Below are 23,148 nucleotides of genomic sequence, written 5' to 3'. Positions count from 1 at the left end.
CACTTACTGCTTGGAAGGAAAGTTATGACCAACCTAGATAGCATATTCAAAAGCAGAGACATTCCTTTGCCAACAAAGGTCCGTCTAGTCAAGGCTATGGTTTTTCCAGTGGTCATGTATGGCTGTGAGAGTTGGACTGTGAAGAAGGCTGAGCGCCGAAGAATTGATGCTTTTGAACTGTGGTGCTGGAGAAGACTCTTGAGAGTCCCTTGGACTGCAAGGAGATCCAACCAGCCCATTCTGAAGGAGATCAGCCCTGGGATTTCTTTGGAAGGAATGATGCTAAAGCTGAAACTCCAGTACTTTGGCCACCTCATGCGAAGAGTTGACTCATTGGAAAAGACTCTGATGCTGGGAGGGATTGAGGGCAGGAGGAGAAGGGGACAAGAGAGGATGAGATGGCTGGATGGCATCACTGACTCAATGGACGTGAGTCTGAGTGAACTCCGGGAGTTGGTGATAGACAGGGAGGCCTGGCGTGCTGTGATTCATGGCGTCACAAGAGTTGGACACGACTGAGCGACTGAACTGAACTGAACTGATGGTATTAGTTCTCTAAAGTCACTGTCAGCCTAAGACCAGGTGTCATTTGGAAAGACTTTGATCAAACCTGCCCTCTCCAGAGATCTGTGCCTTCCCCTCTGAATTATTAAATTCTAGTCTGCCCATAAGTCAGAGATTAATGTTTGCCCAGCCCCATAACTAACTCTTGAAACTTAGTTATTGCAGCTTTTTTTGATCACGATGTTCCTAAACTCCAGACCCACTGGATTTCCCAATACAGAAGGTGTGAGAACTAAGATAAGTTAACCCCAAGACCCAGAAACCAGTATCCTAATGCTTCCTGTAAAGAAAGCATCCCAAATTGTGTGACATTATAAATACATTTGTTTACCTACTGGGTCTTTGCACAATGAAATGTTAGTCTATAATTTCTCTAAAATTTGAGTTTTTCTGAGTGATTAGCAATTTCATATACAATTAGGGTAATTTTCCTTTTGTTTGTATTTAATTTGAGGGTTTTTCATATTAAAAAAATAATAAAGAAACATTGATATGGACTACAAAGAACTTTTCTCAAAAATGTCTTTCTTTTTCTTATCCCTTCAACTTTATCATCTATGCCCATCTCTTACAGTTAAACAGTTTCTTTAGTTGGTGGTTCACCTTCTGGTGTACCTTTTCCAAAAGCTTGGAAATCTTTTTATTTAGCAATACATTCCACAAGCCACCATATATTACTTTATAGATATTTCCCTCATTAGTTTCATTGTTATATAGTACTACATCATGGGTGTGTGTACCATGTTCATTTAACCAGTCATCTTGCTTGGATATTTTGCTAGTAAAATAATACTGCAAGAAATAACCTTCTGTGTTTGATTTTGTGCATTGTTAAAGATGAAACTTTAAAGAAATTTCTTAGAGATTGTTGAGTCAAAGAGTAAAGTATGTCTGGTTGTGTTAGTTATTGCCGAATTCCTCTCAATAAGGGTTGCACAACACTGCCCATCCACCAGTACTGTAGGGGAGGGGTGCAATTCTTGCACAATCTTGCTTGCAGAATGTGTTGCCAAGCTTTTGAATTTTTGCCGATTTGATAGGTGAGAAATTGTATCTCAATATAGTGTTAATTTGTTAAAGGAAGTTGGGCATCTTTTCATGTATAAAGGACATTTGTTTATACATTTTGTGAACTGTCTATTCCTAACTCTTACACATTTTTCTATCAAGCTGATGGACACAGGTTGTTTCCATATCTTGATTATTTTAAATAGTGCTGCAATGAATATAGCGGTGCCTATAACTTTTTGAATTAATGTTTTCACTTTCTTCAGGTAAATACTCAGAAATGGAATTGCTGGAACCTGCAATAGCTCAATTTTTAGTCTCTTGAGGACTCTCCAGACTATTTCTCTTAGTGGTTGTACCAATTTACATTTTTACCAAAAATCCATGAGTTTTCACTATATATGTTACAAATATTTTCTCTCAGTTTATTATTTGTCTTTAATATTAATTATGGTGTTTTGGGTGGCACAGAGATTCTTTTTTGCTTTTGTATAGTCAGATTTGTCAAGTTTGAGTCAGGTTAATACCAGCCTTTACTCACACTCAATTTATAAATAACCCTTAGTACTCATATTATTTTTCTCTGGGACCACTTTTCATAAATTATATTTTTCTAAGAAATTATCCATTTAATTTAGATTTTCAATTTTTTTAGCATAGGTTTGTACAGACTTGTGTTTATATTGCTTTAGATTGTGTTTAGATTCCTTTTTGTTACTCTTTTACTTTGTTGTATGTGAATAGTAAAGTAGTGATTATTTTGCTGATTTTTAAAAGAAACAGTGCTGCAATTATTATTTATTTTTCCATTTTCTACTACGTGAAGTTTTGCTTTTATCATTTATAGTCCTTTTTTTATATTTTGTTTTGTTTTTTCCTTGGATTACTTTTTCTAGCTTTTTGAATTGGGAATTCACTTTTATTTCTGTTCTTCCAGATATAGGTATATATATGTGTGTGTATATATACACACACACTATAAAATTTCCTCTAATCACTGTTTCTTTTCTACAGATTTTGCTACTGTTTTCACTCTCATCACTTTTAGAAATTCTGCAGTTTAAGTTTACATTTCCTCTCTGACACATGAGTGAGTTATTTAGAGTTTTTTTTAATTTCTAGATGAAAGTTCTTAGATTTTATGATTTTATTATTAATGTTATTGTTTGTGTTATTTCTGCTTTGTAGAATTTAAGACTTTTGTAGTCTAATGTATAGACAGTGGTGGGGAATGACCCATGTGTAGTTGACAAGAATATACATTCTCTGTTGTTGGGGTATAAATAGAAAAAGAGATAAGGAGAGAACCAAAAGATTTGCCTAATTAATTTTGCTGTATTTAGCTCTTATTTATCTGTAATATTGTCAATTTTGACCTAACTTAAACTGGAGTAGTCTTAAGTGTTGTTAGTGTATTTCTAGTTTTCTTTGTAACTCCTGTAATGACTATTTTATGAAGACAATTTGTATTGTTTGCTACGCAGATATTGAAACTAGTGTGCTTTCATTGTGAATTGTGACCTTTACTGTTATGAAATAAGATTTCTTATCCTGGTTAATGCTTTTGACTTCAATCCTGGTAGCAGATCTGTAATCCCTGCTTCCTTTTTTATTTTTTTCCCCCATTTGTCTGGCATGTCTTTGCCCAGACCTTTCTATTTAGCCTTTCTTTATGATCTAATTAGAAAATATGAACAAGAAAAGCAAATTGCATTCATTAGTTTTAACTCTGTCATACTGTTTTATGTTATATTTATTGACCATATCATGTTATACTGACTGTGTTTGTCTATACAGTCTTTTTTTTGGAGGGGGAGCTATTTGTTTCTTTCTTTGGTATTTAAAACAAGTCTGTATTTGTGTTCTAATGCTTGCCTTTATAGTGATATCTTTTATAAGACCCTTGTTCTTTTGTTAGCTTTAAATGGTATTCTGTGACTCCTATCTATCACCAAAGCAACAATCAGTGAGATCATTGGTCATTCTCTCCTTTTTAATATTCTCTTTTTAATTGATTTATTTCAATAATATCTAAACATGTAATAGTTTCATATTATTCTGATGGCTCATATGGTAAAGAATCTTCCTGCACTGCAGGAGACCCAGGTTCAATCCCTTGGTTGGCAAGATCTCCTGGAGAAGGGAATGGCTACCCACTTCCGGTATTCTTGCCTGGAGAATGCCCATGGACAAAGGACCCTGGTGGGCTACAGCCAATGGAGTCACAAAGAGCTGGACATGACTGAGTGACTAAAATATATGTATTATTCTAACATCCTTACGCCCACCTTTGTTCTACACTTAGATCCACAATTAAATATCTTAGATGATACTCTTAGTCCTTGCTCTAGTTATCTCTTGGTTGAATTGTTTGGTTTAATTAAGATAAGTAGGCATCTCTGGAAGGGTTCTTGAATTAAGTATTCCTTGAGTTCTTGCATATCATAAACTCATGTGTGAGTGTGCATGTGTGTATGTGTGCTTACACATGTGCACACTTTAATATATTTCATTGGCTGGATTTAAAATTCTTCCTAAAGGAGATTGGTCCTGGGTATTCATTGGAGGGACTGATGTTGAAGCTGATACTCCAATAACTTTGGCCACCTGATGCGGGAGCTGACTCATTTGAAAAGACCCTGATGCTGGGAAAGATTGAGCGCAGGAGGAGAAGGGGATGACAGAGGATGAGATGGCTGGATGGCATCACTGACTCTATGGACATGAGTCTGAGTGAACTCCAGGAGTTGGTGATGGACAGGGAGGCCTGGCGTACTGCAGTCCATGGGGTCTCAAAGAGTCAGACACAACTGAGCGACTGAACTGAACTGAAAATCCTTGGTTCACTAATTCTTTCAGACTCCTTAAAATGCTGCTTCATTGTTGTCTATGTATATTATTCCTGAGATGTAAAACTTTGATTTTTTAAATTTTATTTTAAGGAACTTATCTTTTATCCAGTTTTCCTCTATATCTAAAGTCCAATGGCTAATTGATGTCTTACAATTGACTATTCTGGGACAGTGTTCAATATAGGGACACGTAGTAATTTTATTTCTGGAAATTTTTCTGGATTATAGTTTTAAGTATTACTTCTATTATTTTATCCTTGATGTATTCCAATTATACATTTACTGGATTATCTTTGCCTGTCTTCTATATTAGTGACTTCATTCTGATTCATTTTACCATTTATTTTATCTTGTTTTGTTTTCTTAGCTATCACTGTGTCTTTCCTCAGTGGTCCTTATTTTATTTTCGATTGACTTCGTTCTCTCTTGGGCATCCGGTAATTTAGTTTTAATTTCAAAATTCTTTTTCTTACTTTGTATTCTATTTTAATCAACTTTTCTTTAGTATCTTTCTGTTCTTTATCCATTTCTGGTCAGAACTTTTAAATTTCTAATTCAAAATGTTGTTTTATCTTTATAAATGTTTGTTCGAAAATATCTTGAGATTTCATTACAATTTTCTCATTTGTGTTTTTGTTTATGTTTGAGGAAGGAGAGTGATTTTTATTAGACATATTGCTTTGACTCTCATTTCTGATTTTGTATGGCAACTTGGGCTTCCCTTGTGGCTCAGCTGGTAAAGAATCTGCCTGCAATGAGGGAGACTTGGGTGCAACAATCCCTGGGTTGGGAAGATCCCCTGGAGAAGGGAAAGGCTACACACTCTGGTATTCTGGCCTGGAGAATTCCATGGACAGTCCATGGAATCGCAAAGAATTGGACATGACTGAGCGACTTTTACTTTCACTTTTCACTTTTATTTTTCATGGCAACTTTGTAGGAATATTATCTACTTTGTATGTATTTTTATTTTTTTCCTGGACCAGCAATAACGATTTTATATAAGCAAAAATAAAAGATTTTGGTGAATTACTACCTTCTTAGTTCATGAGCACCCTCTTCTGTTTATTTTGTGAAATACTCATGTTTTAGTAGATGACATCTTTTTTTTTTTTTTTTTTTGGAGATAGTAGTTGGTATGTCTTAAGATCTTGAATATTTTTTTGTTTGTTTCTGCAAACACAACTTCTATCACAATTTTTCTCTATCATAACCAAATTTCCAAGGGCCATTTCCTCTATTGACTTCATTTCCCTCTTCTTAAGAAGTACCTTCCTAAGACTCCATCTTTCATTCTTCTCACTTCAAACTCCCTTTTTTCAGTTTCCCAATAGCTGTGTTCTGATCAACAAGGCCTGTTAGCATTTTCCAATTCAGAACAGGAGTTTGTCTTTCTGAGGGTGATTTTGTCTGTCTTTCCATCCCTGAGCTCCTTCTCCCTCTCTTTTTTGCTGCACTCTCCACCTGACTTTCTCATCCAGAATGAGCTCTTGAGTTGGCTCTGATGCATTAGTGTTGTGTCTCCACTTACATGTACCTTTTCAAGTTCATAGCATTTTCTTTCTCCTAATTATGTTGTGGGCTTCCCTGGTGGCTCAGAGGTAAAGAATACGCCTGCCAATTCAGGAGACACAGGTTCAATCCCTGAGCCAGGAAGATCCCCTGGAGAAGGAAATGGCAACCCAACCAGTATTCTTGCCTGGGAAATCCCATGATCAGATGAGCCTGGTAGGCCACAGTCCATGGGGTTGCATAGAGTCAGAAACAACTTAGCAAGTGAACAACAACCACAATTATATTGTGGATATGGTTTCTGCATGGTTGTATTATTCTCTTACTGGATATTTATTACTTTCCAAGTGGATAGGTTAAAATTTAGATAGCAACCTTTACATTATAAGAGACCAGTATGTTTTTCATAAAGAATTTTATGTGAATGGTGATCATAAATAGATCAACAGATGGGTTAATATAGACTTAAAGAAATTAAAATTTATAAAATTCTAATTTTCTAAATTTCATGAGAGTGACTGAAATGAAAGAAATTAAGAGGAAACTGGATATCTGTATTTTGAAGTACTAACATATTGTTTCTAAAATCCTTCATTATGTCCAGACCTCTCTCCAGAGTTCTAGGAAATTTATTTTAAAAAGCTCACCTACTACATTCATCATTTTTTCACCTTCTAGTGCAGCTTGCAAACTTGAACCATATATAACTCTTTCTGAAGCTTTACCAGATCGAATCCTTTTTTGGGTCATGCCTTTCTGCCACCACTTCTGTCATCATCTCAAATAGGTTACTCTGCCATTTTTAAGTTAGCATTGCAAAAGTGTGCATCTATATTTGATAGTCTTTTTCCAGGTAGAAAAGGGACCCTGAATATCCACATTATTGAGCATACATTTGTTTATATAGTATCTGTTAGGAACATCGTATGCATTTTATTTTTTAAAAAACAGTCAGTTCAGTCACTCAGTTATGTCCAACACATTGCAACCCCATGGACTGCAGCGTGCCAGGCTTTCCTGTCTATCACCAGCTCCTGGAGCTTGCTCAAACTCGTGTCCATCCAGTTGGTGATGCCATCCAACCATCTCATCCTCTGTCATCCCCTTCTACTCCTGCCTTCAATCTTTCCCAGCATGAAGGTCTTTTCTAATGAGTCAGTTCTTAGGCCAAAGTATTGGAGTGTCAGCTTTGGCATCAGTCCTTCCAAAGAAAATTCAGGACTGATTTCCTTTAGGATTGGCTGGTTGGATCTCCTTGCTGTCTAAGGGACTCTCAAGAGTCTTCCCCAACGCCACAGTTCAAAAGCATCCATTCTTCAGTGCTCAGCTTTCTTTCTTTATTGTTCAGCTCTCACATTCGTACATGACTACTGGAAAAACCATAGCTTTGACTAGATAGACCTTTGTTGGCAAAGTAATGTCTCTACTTTTTAATATGTGGTCTAAGTTTGTCATACTTTTTTTTTCCAGGAACAAGCATCTTTTAATTTCATGGCTGCAGTCACCATCTGCAGTGATTTTGGAACCCAAAAAAATAAAGTCTGTGACTGCTCCATTGTTTCCCCATCTATTTGCCATGAAGGGATGTGACCAGATGCCATGATCTTAGTTTTCTGAACTTTGAGTTTTAAGCCAACTTTTTCACTCTCCTTTTTCACTTTCCTCAAGAGACTCTTTAGTTTCTCTTCGCTTTCTGCCATAAGGGTGGTGTCAACTGCGTATCTGAGGTTATTGATATTTTTCCTGGCAAACTTCATTCCAGCTTGTGCTTCATCCAGGTCAGCATTTTGCATAATATATATGCATTAAGTAAGCAGGGTGATAATATACAGCCTTGACATACTCCTTTCCCAATTTGGAACCAGTCCATTGTTCCATGTCTGGTTCTAACTGTTATCTTGACCTGCATGCAGATTTCTCAGGAGTCAAGTAAGGTGGTCTGGTATTCCCATCTCTTGAAGAATTTTCCACAGTTTGTTGTGATCCACACAAAGACTTTAGTGTAGTCAATGAAGCAGAAGTAGATCTTTTTCTGGAATTCTCTTGCTTTTTCTATGATGCCACGGATGTTGGCAACTTGATCTCTGGTTCCTCTGCCTTTTCTAAATCCAACTTGAACATCTGGAAGTTCTCGGTTCATGTACTGTTGAAGCCTCGCTTAGAGAATTTTGAGCATTACTTTACTAGCGTGTGAGATGAGTGCAACTGTGCGGTAGTTTGAGCATTCTTTGGCATTTCCTTTCTTTGGGATTATAAAGAAAACTGACCTTTTCCGGTCCTGTGGCCACTACAGAGTTTTCTAAATTTGCTGGCATATTGAGTGCAGCACTTTCACAACAACATGTTTTAGGATTTGAGATAGCTTAACTGGAATACCATCATCTCCACTGGCTTTGTTTGTCATGATGCTTCCCAAGGCTCATCTGACCTCACACTCTAGGATGTCCAGCACCAGGTGAGTGAACACACCATTGTGCCTATTTGGGTCATTAAGACCTTTTTTATAGAGTTCTTCTGTGTATTCTAGCCACCTCTTCTTGATATCTTCTGCTTCTGTTTGGACCATACCATTTCTGTCCTTTATTGTTTATCCCATCTTTGCATGAAATGTTCCCTTGGTATCTCTAATTTTCTTGAAGAGATCTCTAGTCTTTCCCATTCTATTGCTTTCTTCTATTTCTTTGCATTGATCACTTAGGAAGGCTTTCTTATCTTTCCTTGCTATTCTTTGAAACTCTGAATTAAGATGGACATATATTTCCTTTATTTATTTATTTATGGTTACTTATTTGGCTTATTTATGGCTTATATGGCTATTTATTTATTTATGTCTATTTATTTATTTATCAAATTTTAGTTGTGGTGCACAGGATCTTCTTTGCTGCCTGTGGGATTTCTCCTTGTGGCACATAGTCTCTTTCTTGCAATGTGCAGTCTTCAGAGCATGTGGGATCATAGTTGTGGTGTAGGGGCTTTTCAGTGTGGCATGTGGGCTCTCTAGTTGTGGCACAGGCTTAGTAACTTCATGGCATGTGGGACCTTAGTTCCTCAACCAGAGATCTAGTCACGTCCACTATATTGGAAAGCAAATTCTTAACCACTGGACCACCAGGGGAATCCGAAGCTTACACATTTTGTACTCAGTGTGGTAAGATACATTGCTATGCTGTGCTACGTCACTTCAGTCGTGTCCGACTATGTGCGACCCCATAGACGCAGCCCACCAGGCTCCCCCGTCCCTGGATTCTCCAGGCAAGAACACTGGAGTGGGCTGCCATTTCCTTCTCCAATGCATGAAAGTAAAAAGTGAAAGTGAAGTCACTCAGTCGTGTCCAACTCTTAGCGACCCCATGGACTGCAGCCTAACAGGCTCCTCCGTCCATGGGATTTTCCAAGCAAGAGTACTGGATTTATTTGGAATTTGTTTGTGCCCTTGTATGTTTTATCAACAATCTCATGAAGTTGTGGTCAGTACATTTAAAATCGATTACAATACTTTACAATAGTGGGGTAATGAAATATTCAGGTTGAAGCCAAAAGTAGCCAAATTAAAAGTTACTATCATGAAACCACATGAAAGCATGAATGAAATGCCAGTGCTGTAAAATGCAAATCAGCTAGTTCTCATTTCCATTGTAAAAATGGTTTAAAAAAAAAAACAAAAAAAAAACTGTCCTATACTCAGCCCTACAAATGACGATTCCCTAGCCTATAGTTCCACGATATTAACTGGGTTGTGTGTTGTAAACATTCTCTGAGAAAGATGAAAAAGAACATAAAGAACCAATTTCTGTTTCCATTTTTAGACTCTAAAGTTTGTTGCTTTATTTGGTCATTTTCATCACTGAATGGAATAAAATTATCTAGTAAAGAGGAGCAAAAACAGAAGGATACACCCTCAACCTTATATAGGGAAATGAATTTGTGATTAATGTATCATTCTTTTATGCATTTGTTAAAAATGAGAATGTTTTCAGAATTTATGTTTATAATTATACTCCTTGGGAACAAAAGTTATGTAACTTTTCCAGGAAAACTTAGTTATAGTTCCCAATTGATATACTATGTGTATGGCCAAAATCTAATAAAAATATAGGAAAAGATTTTAATATGAATATTAGCTATCACTGGAGTGTGCGGTTTTCTACCTGGGGAAATTTTGTACGCTTCTGTGTTCTCTTGTGATGTCATCACCTCTAAACCACAATAGCAAGAGCCTCAATTTTTCAAAAAATCCAAATCCAATTAAAATAATCTAGGACTAAAGGAAATAGGCCCACATTCTGGCCCTTGTTCCTGTCTCCAAAGTCTTAGTACTTAGTATGTTTTCTAAATTGGTCTACCTTCCTGGCTTCGTAAGCTGCCCACCAGGATGGGCCTTCATACAACCCTTATGAATTAGCATAACCTATGCTATTGACCCTTACAAGATTCTGCCTCCCAGGAAATGAACAAAACCTGACTGCAAATTTTGAACTCATATTACTGAATTTGTATCTCTAGGACTCAAGATGCAGTAACCCTTAGATGTGAACATGGTGTTAATATTTACCTAGTTTTTCCAGTGATAGGCAATAGGAAAAAAAAAAGTGAAAAATAGCCAAATTAAAAGTTACTTTCTTGAAAATGTCTATAAAAACTCAACATAAAATAAGACTGCAAATGCAGAAATATTATATTCTCATTTTGTTTAAAAATTTAATGCTATCCAAATTAATTCAGTGTTATATGTATATGTTGAATACTAATAAAGTTTGAATAGAAGTCATCTAATCAATAGTGAGAGTTGGTGAAATAGCTTTTTTTTAATTTTGAAAGTATTTTAGATTTCAGAAATAGTAGGAAAAAATAGTACAAAGTGTTTCTGTGTACCTTTCACCTCACTTCCCCTAGTAGTAAAATCTTTCATAAGTACAAATACTGAAGTCAGGAAATTAACATTTATATAGACTAGTTCTCTGGTGGCTCAGCTGTTAAAGAATCCACCTTCAATGCAGGAGACCCCAGTTCTATTCCTAGGTCGGGAAGATCCCCTGGAGAAGGGTTAGGTTATCCACTTGAGTATTCTTGGGCTACACTGGTGGCTCAGATGGTAAAGAATCCGCCTGCAAAGTTGGAGACCTGGGTTGGGAAGATGCTCTGGAGGAGGGCATGGCAACCCACTCCAGTATTCTTGCCTAAAGAATCCCCTGGACAGAAGAGCCTGGCAGGCTACAGTCCATGGGGCTGCAAAGAGTCATACATGATTGAGAGACTAAGCACAAACTAGTACTAGTCTACACCTTATTTAGCTTTTTCTAGTTGGTTCACTAATGTCCACTTTCTGGTCCAGGCCCAATCCATATCCTATTCTACATTTAGTCTTTGTGTCTCCATAGTCTCTGTACATTGTGATGGGACCTCAATCAGTGTTTCTATTTCATGACCTTGACACTTTTGAAGAGTATTGGCCAGTTATTTTCTAGAATGTTCCTCCATTTGAATTTGCCAAATGTGGCTCTGTATCTCCAAAAGGGAAACACTCCCCCAGCTGTATCTGATTATTATATAAGTGAATTCTTGACCTGAGAACAACCATTACAGTGATCTTCCAGGCTAAGTAACTTGGATTTATTTTGAATAAAATGAATTGGATTAATGAATTAGGGAGATGGTAGGGGAGGTGGTAGAGAATCAAAGTAGTGAGATAGTGTTTCTTATAGCTTTTCAGTATTTGGGTCCCATTTCTATAGGGAATGCTATCCTTGGATTCTACAAGTTTCCCAGTTGTAGCCTAGAAAATGTTTTATTTTTTAAAATTAATTTCTATTGGAGTATAATTGCTTTGGGCTTCCCAGGTGGCTCTAGTAGGAAAGAACACACTTACCTGTGCAGGAGACATAATGGATGCAAGTTCAGTCCCTAGGTTGGGAAGATACCCTAGAGGAAGGCATGGCAACCCACTCCAGTATTCTTGCCTGGCGAATCCCCATGGACAGAGGTGCCTGACGGGCAACAGTCCTTAGGGTCACAAAGATTCAGACATGACTGAAGTGACTTAGCACACACACATAATTGCTTTACAATGTTGTGTTAGTTTCTTTCTGTACAGCAATGTGAATCAGTTGCGCATATACATATATCCACTCTTTTTTAGATTTCCTTCCAATTTAGGTCACCACAGAGCATTGAGAAGAGTTCCCTGTGCTCTATGGTAGGTTCTCATTAGTTACCTTGTTTATCCACTGTGGTGTATATATGTCAGTCCCAATTCATCTCACTTTTCCTTTCCTGCCTTGTTAACCGTAAGTTGGTTCTCTACATTTGGGACTCTATTTCTGCTTTACAAATAAGTTCATCTCTACCATCAAAAATGTGTTTTTTTGTTGTTGTTTTTTTTAGCTAGCATAAAGGAGTCTCAGTTTTCTGCAATGAAAATGGACTTAACAAATAGATGATAAATAAACAGTAATTGGGAAAAGCAAGTAAATAAAAAGTATAACATGATAGCTGTGGCAAAAACCAGGCAGAACTAGATGCCTCTTTAATTTTTTATTCTATTGTAGTTTTACTAAGCTTATATGACTGACTGCAAGTTAACCTAGACATTTGCACAGACATTTGCAGAGTGGATTACTATAAGAATATCTAATCACTGAATTTTCTCCATGGTTCCATGGCCTGAAGAAAATCTCAGTTATAACAGTTCTTAATGCAGCATTAACCTTGCAGATCTCAAGTGTTTATTTTTCTCTGTTGCATAGTATATGTTATTCTTTCATTAGTGTGACCTTAATCATCTGTAAATTTGTCAGATATTATCAGATACAGTTTTCTAAATAACCCAGGACCCAAGAGCTCCAAGCTGCATGCTTGTTTGGCAGAGCAAATAGTACAAAATTGGAAATTCTTTTTTGTCATTTGTTCCCTTAATTTTAAAAAGAAGTAGTCTTTTTTAAAAAACAAATTCAATTCCAAATAACTTACTTTTCACAATGAAAGATGATTCTTAATTTTTCATCATATAAATGTATACTTCTCAGTTAATAATCAAGTTATTATTGTTGTTATTATAACAATTATTACTTATTATTATTATGACTTGTCTTCTTAAAAATGAAAAAAGCTTATAGTTTTTTTGTTAGCATTTTAGCATAGACCTTCCTTTGCTTTTCAGAAAGAATATCTTTGTGTGCACATATATGCATATGCATATACATATATGCATACACATATACATTCATATATATGTACATACACACACCCACACCATTTTAAACACTGGTTGTAGGTTTTTATACTTATTCTGTCATATTTACAAATGAACCAATGTATGTATTCTATTACTTGTTTCTTGTAACATCCATCCATCAATCCTTTGTAGGCATTATAAATGAAATGAGCGACAGCTCTTTGTAACAAGTTAGAGGTACAGTGTATTATTTTGTTTCAAACTGTGAGTTAAGTACCACTTAATAGTTCATCTTAAAATATAAGTATTTATAGCATATAATTTTGTTTAGGAATTAATAATCTATTTTGGAAATATGACATAAGCAAATAAATTATGTTATTATCTTATGAAATGCAAACCAGATTTCCCCCCTAACTCCTGATGACTACCTCATGATGGAAAATGGGAAACAATACCAAGGAATTGTTCTCAGAACCTTTGGCATTGTAAATCCACAAAGATAAAGAATCAGTGAACTCTATACTTGGTAAAGCTGAAACTCCAGTACTTTGGCCACCTCATGTGAAGAGTTGACTCCTTGGAAAAGACTCTGATGCTTGGAGGGATTGGGGGCAGGAGGAGAAGGGGACGACAGAGCAAGAGATGGCTGGATGGCATCACTGACTCGATGGACGTGAGTCTGAGTGAGTCTGAGTGATTCCGGGAGTTGGTGATGGACAGGGAGGCCTGGCGTGCTGCGATTCATGGGGTCGCAAAGAGTCCGACATGACTTGAGCGACTGAACTGAACTGATCTTTGGGGATACATAGCTTAGAATTAGTAATTTACACCCCCCCCAAAAAAAGAGCCAAAAAATGAGCCAAAGATAAGGAATAACTGAAGGAAAGGTTTTATAGTATAAAAGTTGTTTTTTTTAATTTAACTTTGAAATGCTTCCATTTGACAGCACCTTTAAGTAGGACTAGTATATATATAAAACTAACCATGTTAGACTTTTACTCTAAATATTAGTAAATATGATTGTTTTACTTATTTTTATAGACATGGGGTAATATTAGACCTATTATATGTATGAATCCATGTATTCAGCCATATTAATAATAAATATTCGTAATATCGGGGCTTCCTGTAGCTCAAACAGTAAAACATCTGCCTGTGATGAAAGAGACCAGGGTTCGATCCCTGGGTTGGGAAGTTCCTATGGAGAAGGGAATGGCAATCCACTCTAGTACTCTTGCCTGGAGAATTCCATGGACAGAAAAGCCTGGCGGGCTACAGTCCATGGGATCGCCAACAGTCGGACACGACTGAGCAACTAATGCACGCACGCATTCATAATATCAATTGTCCTCTGTATATTCTTTCACTTTAGTTGCACCCCACTCCAGTACTCTTGCCTGGAAAACCCCATGGATGGAGGAGCCTGGTAGGCTGCAGTCCATGGGGTCGCTAGGAGTCGGAGACGACTGAGTGACTTCACTTTCACTTTTCACTTTAATGCATTGGAGAAGGAAATGGCAACCCACTCCAGTGTTCTTGCCTGCAGAATCCTAGGGATGGGGGAACCTGGTGCGCTGCCGTCTCTGGGGTCGCACAAAGTCGGACATGACAAGCGATTTAGCAGCAGCAGCAGCAAAAGGCACTCAGTAGATATCTTTCAAATGCATTTTTCTTTTTAATAGCCAAATTCTCCAGTAGCTTGAGGAATTTGATAAAAACTATCTGGATAGTTATTCTCATTAGTCTAAATTAAGTATTGTTATGGCAGAAAGTGAAGAGGAACTAAAAAGCCTCTTGATGAAGGTGAAAGAGGAGAGTGAAAAGTTGGCTTAAAACTCAACATTCAGAAAACAAAGATCATGACATCTGGTCCCATCACTTCATGGGAAATAGATGGGGAAACAGTGGAAACAGTGTCAGACTTTATTTTGGGGGGCTCCAAAATCACTGCAGATGGTGATTGCAGCCATGAAATTAAAAGACGCTTACTCCTTGGAAGAAAAGTTATGACTAACCTAGATAGCATATTGAAAAGCAGAGACATTACTTTGCCAACAAAGGTCTGTCTAGTCAAGCAAATGGTTTTTCCAGTGGTCATGTATGGATGTGAGAGATGCTAAAGCTGAAACTCCAGTACTTTGGCCACCTCATGCGAAGAGTTGACTCATTGGAAAAGACTCTGATGCTGGGAGGGATTGGGGACAGGAAGAGAAGGGGACAACAGAGGATGAGATGGCTGGATGGTATCACTGACTCGATGGACATGAATCTGAGTGAACTCCGGGAGTTGGTGATGGACAGGGAGGCCTGGCATGCTACGATTCATGGGGTCGCAAAGAGTTGGACACGACTAAGTGACCGAACTGAACTGAACTGATGCTGTATTAAACAGAGTGCCTATATTAATATCTGAATTGGCTAAGGTCTCTGGAACCAAAGTACAGTGTTTTTGAATCCTGTATGATTGTTAAGATAAAATGTGTCAGTGCGTGGAAAGTCCATCAGTACCTGGACATTGTAAATACTCAGTAATATTCTTATTACCATTTTGAAAGAAAAAGTTCTTAAGGTGCTTCACAATTTGGTATTATATGTTACTACTCCAAGTATATTATATTAATCCATTACTAATCCAAGAATTATTAAGCCAGGTCATAGCCTAGATTTTATATAGTAAAAAAAAAAAAATACTTGAAAAATATCTTTAGTATTTAAGGGAAGCTCCAATAATAGAAACCATAAAGGAAATCGCTGAGAATTTACCAAATAAAATTTTAAAAAACATGTGTTAAAGAGACTGTTCAACAAAGTTAAACTCTTAAAAACATGTATGCAACATGTGATAAAGGATTGTTACTCTTCATAAATTAAAAAAAACTATTATGAATTGATTTATAAAAGCAAGAAATGTACAAAAGGGAAAAAAAGTCCAAGAATGAAGAAATAAAAATTAATACAACTATCAACTGCTATTTAAAAACAATTTGGTTGATTTTTAAATAATAATTTATAATATTTTATCTGCATATCCAGATTTGAAAGTTCTAAAAATTGCCTTTTATAAACTCATGTGGCAGCAAAAGGTAACCTGATCTGGGCATGCTGGCAGCAAACCAGTGGTAACTGACTTGAAAGGGTCCTTTTCTGTGCCTCTTAGTGAGAATCACATGATTTGGGCTGCCTGAATATTCATGGCTTTAAAAAATTTTAAGTGCTTTCTCGGACTCTGCTTGGATTGTTATAGAATAGAAGGCATTTGCATCATGTTATCCTTCTAAAATCAGAAAAATTATGAATTTCAAAACCACTCTGTCCAGAAATTTTTGGATGAGGAATTGTGGACCTGTGTTTAATTTGATGGTACAGAGAACCAAAGTCACTCATAAATTCCCAATGAAGTCATAAATTGGTTTCTTTTGTGAATGGGATAGTAAAATGTGAATATAGATATAGAGATTTATCAAAAGCCATAAAAGTGTGCATGCCCTTTAACCGGAAATTTCTCCTCTAGGAATTTATCATGGCTAAGTTATTGGGAAAATGATGGAAGACTTAAGCTTTAGTAAGTCCAACACAGGTGACATATAACTGAAAAGCCCCAGATGTTCTATGACGGAAGACTGGTGAGATTACACAAGGCTCTAAACACACCTCACACAACAGCTGTGCCACTTTCAAAGTGATATTGTGCAGTAACACTCATTCATGTTGAAGATGCCCTCAGTATTTGTTGGGTAGAAATACCAGGCTGTAAAAATAATATGACTATATTATCTAATTTCTCTAAAAATTGTCTCTGGATGGCAGAATTGCAGGTGATTCTAATTTTCTTTTTATAACTGTGCTTGTCTATGATGAACATGTGTTACTACTTATAATAATAAAACTTTTAAGTGTCATTTAAACATATTATTAAGAGTTTGTCAATACATCTTACTTAGCTTCAAGTTATGTATATTATTAATGTGTGTGAGGAAAATATAATATTCTTCATATTTATAGGAATTAATTATAATGACTTGGTATATTTGAAAACAGTATCGTAACACATAGCCTAGTTTTCAAATAGCATGTTTTTCCTTAAAGAAACCTTTATTGTATTGTTGATATTTTAATGTGTGTTATTAAAATTTGCTGTGGAGCATTGAAAATATAAGCCATATTGTCAAGGAAAGCATGTTCAGAAATTTAGACTTAATACAAAAATATACCCAGAGAGTTTATTGGCAGCATTCAAATTCTGACCCATGAAGAGAGAACAGTAAGCTAACCATCTCGAATAGTGGGATATCAATTGAGAATGTGTAATTTCTTTGTTTCAGTCATAAGAAACAATTTGCTATTCTCAGAAATATATTTTGAAATTATAATCTTTATCCTGAAATGCTCCTTTTAACAATACAAATAAATGAGAAAGCTGTGTGCTCTTTCAGGAAAGTGATTTGCCTTCTGCATTGCCTTGAGTGGTGATAACATGATGTGCCATTCTACTGCTTGGCATGGGATAAACAGCTAGACCCAGCAGGATATCTACAGAGAAGAGAGTTCTGTGTTTAAAGTGCTAATTTCAAGTCAGTGTTTCTTATAGTTCCTACAATATGCATTTGAAATTTGGTGCTGACTCTGAATACTTTATTCCAGTTTGTTAGACTATTTCTGCAATATATGTACAATTAAATTATATCACTTATTAAAAATAGTGTTATCTGTTACTTATTTACTGAAAGAAACAACTCTTTATTTTTCAGAGCTTCCATATGGCTGGGAAAAAATCGATGATCCCATATATGGCACTTATTATGTCGAGTAAGTCTCTAAGTTTGATATTAACTTGTTATTAATGTGTTGTGAAATTGTGTTAGTATTCCATTTATTGTGCATGTGTGGCTAACAGTCCTTTTATTCCCCTTTCATCTTACTTTGAAGTACCCACAAAGACTCTAGCAGCACTAGCTAGCTGTCTCTTGCCTCTCCAGCTGGCTAATTTGTCATACTTTCCCTTTGACTCATGATTCTAAAACACCAATTGGAAAAGTGTCTTTCACACTGTCCTCTAAATGAGTGATAATTAAAGATATCAAAGTAAATGCCCTTCATTTTGCAATCAGAATGTTGGGAGCTGACTAGTTGTGCAATAGAGATGTTCTATTAGACCAGATTTCAAAGTCAGTTAAATGAAGCAACCATATTTTTCAGTTGAGGGATGAAATAAAATTTAGATTTCTTTGTCTTTTAAGGCCTCATTTTAAATCAGGAGGGTTTTTCTGTAAATTGGACTGAGCGACTAAACTGAACTGAACACTTACTGAAAATCTTTTAACAATTGACAATTAATTGACAATTAATTGACAAAATTAACCAGGAGTTGCAGCTATAGTATTATTAAAATATATATGTATTTATTTTAACATATATAAATATCTAATACATAATATATTTTAATACATAAAATATATATGTATTTATCTATTGGAGGTTGTAGAATAATGAGTTACCACTCTATGCATCCTTTTATTCAGGATAAAGCCCCTATTAAGGATTCAATTATATACACATCTTTCTTTAGGAAAATCAAGTAATATTCAATAACTTTCAAAGGTTACGTACATAAGTTACTTTTCCATAACCCCTTTTCTGATAGACAGTTTTTTAAAGTTTACTTATTGCATCATGTTGTTAATGTTATTTGGGTGAATAACAAAACCTACATACCCACGAAACACAGAGGCTGAAACACTAAAAATGTTCTCCCTCTCCATCAAGATCTAAATCTGTTTCCTCCGGTCATATTCTGTTTAACAATAATAATCTAGATGGTAAATGGTTGCAAACTAATGACATCATTGTTAAATTGTTTTTATAGCCATAGTCAAACCGTTACTGAGCTTTTACTAAGTGTCAAGCCCTTCTCTCCACTGGGGAGGTGCTGATGAGGACAGCCTGTGTGCTCACGCCCTTGAGCATCTCCTTCATGAACACTTGTTTTGAGCTATCATCTCAAGTGAATTTTGGCACCACAGTCATTTCCAGTGAAGGTGAATTTACTTCATTTGCCAAATGCAGTTTTCTAACATAGTATCTAAGGTCATGTAGACACTCAATACATGCAAAAATTAAGATAAATACTTGGAGGTATCACTAATTGCAAAAATAAAGGAAAATCACTTTTAGATAGTTCTAAGGCTTCTAGTCCCATTACATTGCTCATCAATTAAAATACATATATATTTTAATACTACTATAGTTGCAACTGCTGGTTAATTTTGTCAACGTTAAAAGATTTTCAATAAGTGTTCAGTTTAGTCACTCAGTTGTGTCTGACTCTTTACTAACCCATGGACTGCAGCACCCCAATAAGTGTTATCTTGTCTTAATTGTTGAATCAGACTATCCCTTGCTTAAACCTATTACATCTGAAATTCAAGGTAGTTCAATGGGAGGAAAGAGAACAGAAGTATGTGATACACCAGATCTCATCTGTAATACACTTCCTTACATAATTTATCAAACAAGAACGCTTGCCTAAGTTTAGATATTGGGAAACTCCATAAAAAGCCATATAGCAAATATTTTAGGGGGCCAAATGGCATCTGTCACAGCTATTCAATTCTGTTGTTGTTGAAAACAACCATAGATGCTACTTCAAATGAATGGGTGTCACTATGTTTCAATAAAACTTTATTAGCAAAAATAGATGGCTAGACAAACTTGGCCTGGGGGACATGATTTTCTGACCCTTTCCCCATTTGAAATTTTCTGATTCTTCTTCCATGTCCTCAACTGCTTTCAAGCTGATTTCCAATGTACAAAACAATATTTAACTCAAACCTTCCTTCTCTGCTTAAATATCTATCAAAGAGGTGAGAGACTCGCATATCAGAAAGCAATGCTTCCTACCTTCTTGTTCATTGAGGTGTCTGTTCTTCAAGGAAAGATCTGATGCTGGTAGTTAAATTATTGAATTGGACATTAGCTATAACCCTAAAAGGAAATGGTTCTCAGTGTCATTACACTTCATATGGTTTACTTTGTATTTGTTTTTGCTTAAACTACATTTCTTTCCATTGGCTTTCCCGGTAGCTCAGCTGGTAAAGAATTCACCTGCAATGCAGGAGACCCCAGTTCGATTCCTGGGTTGGGAAAATCCCCTGGAGAAGGGATAGGCTACCCACTCCAGTATTCTTGGGCTTCCCTGCTGGCTCAGATGGTAAAAAAAATCTGCTTGCAGTGTGGGAGACCTAGGTTTAATTCTTGGGTTGTGACGATACCCTGGAGGAGGGCATGGCAACCCACCCATTATTCTTGCCTGGAAAATCCCTATGGACAGAGGAGCCTAGTGGGCTATTGTCCATAGGGTCACAAAGAGTCAGATACAACAGCCACTAAGCACAGCACAACACATTTCTTTCTATATTTCTCCACTTCATGTTTCATGTATAATCACCAAAGTCAGAAAATTACTCATAATTTAGTTAGTTATATCTTATATAATTAAATCAGACTAAATGGCACCCCACTCCAGTACTTATGCCTGGAAAATCCCATGGATGGAGGAGCCTGGTGGGCTGCAGTCCATGGGGTCGCTAGAGTCAGACATGACTGAGCGACTTCACTTTCACTTTTCACTTTCATGCATTGGAGAAGGAAATGGCAACCCACTCCAGTGTTCTTGCCTGGAGAGTCCCAGGGACGGGGGAGCCTGGTGGGCTGCCATCTCTGGGGTCGCACAGAGTTGAACACGACTGAAGCGACTTAGCAGCAGCAGCAGCAACAACAACATTTAATACTTTTAGATTTCAAGTGATTGTGAGGTCTGAAATACAGTCATTGTTATTGTTGTTTAGTCGCTAAGTCGGGTCCAGCTCTTTTGCAACCCTATGGACTGTCACCTGCCAAGCTCCTCTGTCAATGGGATTCTTTAGGCAAGAATACTGGAGTGGGATTTCCTTCTCCAGGGGATCTTCCCGACCCAGGGATTGAACCCACATCTCCTGCAATGGCAGGCAAATTCTTTACCATTGAGCTACCAGGGAAGCCTCTGGGTACAATCATAGTGAGTCTAATAGTTTAACTTCCTTCAGGTTGCATCCAATTCTACTATTTGTCATGGCTTTTTCCCCATTACATGATTCCATAGGTATACCAATACCAAAAATTAAGCATGTGTGTGTGTATCAGACCAGTCAAAAAACTAAGACAGGTAATTCAGACCTCCAGATAATTTTAAATAGAACTGTATGCCAATATTTCTTAAAAATGTCTTTTGGGAAAAAATCATCAAAATAATTGAAGTACCTCAACTTGTAAACATTGTGTGTTTACATTATATAATGGGTTCTCTGGAGAGCTATCATTTTTGGTATTTAATTGCATACCCCATTACACAATTAGAGAACAGGTTACAAAATATGGAAAACATTCCATCCTCCCACCAAGTGGTAAAAAAGCCTATGCAAGGACTTTAGAAGTCTAACTCAGCAGTTACTCTTCAGACAGACCAACAACTAGGAGGAGAAGTTGTAGAGCAGACATCAGCAGTGAATATCAGATTGAAAGAAACCTTGTGCCTCTGGCAGTTGCACAAACACTCATTCCTGCCAGCCACAGATAAACCAATAGGACTCCCGCAGTCAACAGCAGGAAAGTGTATATACAACTTGACACTGGAAAACCTGGGCTGAATAAACTTTGACCACTACTGGTAGCTTTAACTTGCTGTGTCATAATTTTGTCCTGGGCAAATCCAGTTTTAAGATTACAGGTTTAATATATTTAAAACTCAGAAGAAATTATCATCATTATCATGTAAGTATCATTGCATCATTGCATCATTGCATCTGGTCCCATCACATCATGGCAGATGGGAAAAAATGGAAACAGTGAAAGACTTTATTTGCTTGGGCTCAAAAATCACTATGGACAGTGACTGTAGCCATGAAATTAAAAGACACCTTGGAAAAAAAGCTATGACAAACCTAGAGAGCATATTCAAAAGCAGAGACATCATTTTGCCAACAAAGGTCTGTATAGCCTAAGCTATAGTTTTTCCAGTAGTCATGTAGGGATGTGAGAGTTGTACCATAAAGAAGACTGAGCGCTGAAGAATTGATACTTTTGAACTGTGGTGTTGGAGAAGACTCTTGAGAGTCCCTTGGACTGCAAGGAGATCCAACCAGTCAATCCTAAAGGAAATATACCCTGAATGTTCATTGGAAGGACTGATGCTAAAGCTGAAGCTCCAATACTTTGGCCACCTGATGCAAAGAGCTGACTCATTGGAAAAGACCCTGATGCTGGGAAAGATTGAAGGCAGGAGGAGAAGGGGGTAACAGGATGAGATGGTTGGGTGGCATCATCGACTCAACAAACATGAGTTTGAGCAAGTTCTGGGAGATAGTGAAGGACAGGGAAGCCTGGCTTACTGCAGTCCATAGGGTGGCAAAGAGTTGGACATGACTGAGCAATTGAACAATAGTATAACAAGGTAAATTGTCTTAAATTGACATATGGGGAAACTCTGGCTGAAGAAGTTCAGTAACTTACCCAGCATCACATTATTGATAGGAATGGGCCCAGGCACTGTGACTGTAGAGCCCAGAGTCCAAACTCTTGCTTGAAATGCATCCCATAAATGTAGTGTTCATAATCCTCATGTCATGGTCTGAATAAGCTTCTGCAGCTCATCACTGGAGAGGAATAGAGGGTCCCCAAAGAACATCTCCTCCCTGGCTCCCCTCTAGTGGTATCACAGGAGGGTGACAGACAGTGGTGGTCACGTTGCACACAGCCCCAGCAGGCTGACTTCTGACTCACTCATTGTGAGCCACCAATTCCATCACCCATGGCTTGAGAGTGGTCCCAGAGACTCTGGCCCCCAAGAGCAAGACTGGAAAGTCCTGAACAAAGAGGATTCCATGTTGTGAGGGCCCCAGCATAGCGATGTTGGCCCTCATTTGGAGCTACAGAAGCAGCCACGCAGCTCTGTATTTTGAAGAACAGTGAGGCTCACTCAGCATATTTTCTTATTTCATCTGCAGA

General features: G+C 37.0%; 1 protein-coding gene across 12 annotated transcripts in view; it reads left to right on the top strand.

The window, feature by feature from the left end:
- MAGI2 (membrane associated guanylate kinase, WW and PDZ domain containing 2) overlaps nt 1-23,148 on the top strand; it is a 1,464,809-nt gene that overhangs the window by 1,075,731 nt on the left and 365,930 nt on the right. For all 12 annotated transcript variants that reach the window (XM_027539773.1, XM_027539768.1, XM_027539771.1 and 9 more), the window contains one exon: nt 17,859-17,916. In XM_027539773.1, the coding sequence (XP_027395574.1) occupies nt 17,859-17,916 (58 nt within the window). The remainder of the gene's footprint in view (nt 1-17,858; nt 17,917-23,148) is intronic.

Source organism: Bos indicus x Bos taurus, chromosome 4 (genome assembly GCF_003369695.1).
Source record: "Bos indicus x Bos taurus breed Angus x Brahman F1 hybrid chromosome 4, Bos_hybrid_MaternalHap_v2.0, whole genome shotgun sequence".
Taxonomy (NCBI): Eukaryota; Metazoa; Chordata; class Mammalia; order Artiodactyla; family Bovidae; genus Bos; species Bos indicus x Bos taurus.
This window is presented reverse-complemented; position numbering and strand designations above follow the sequence as displayed.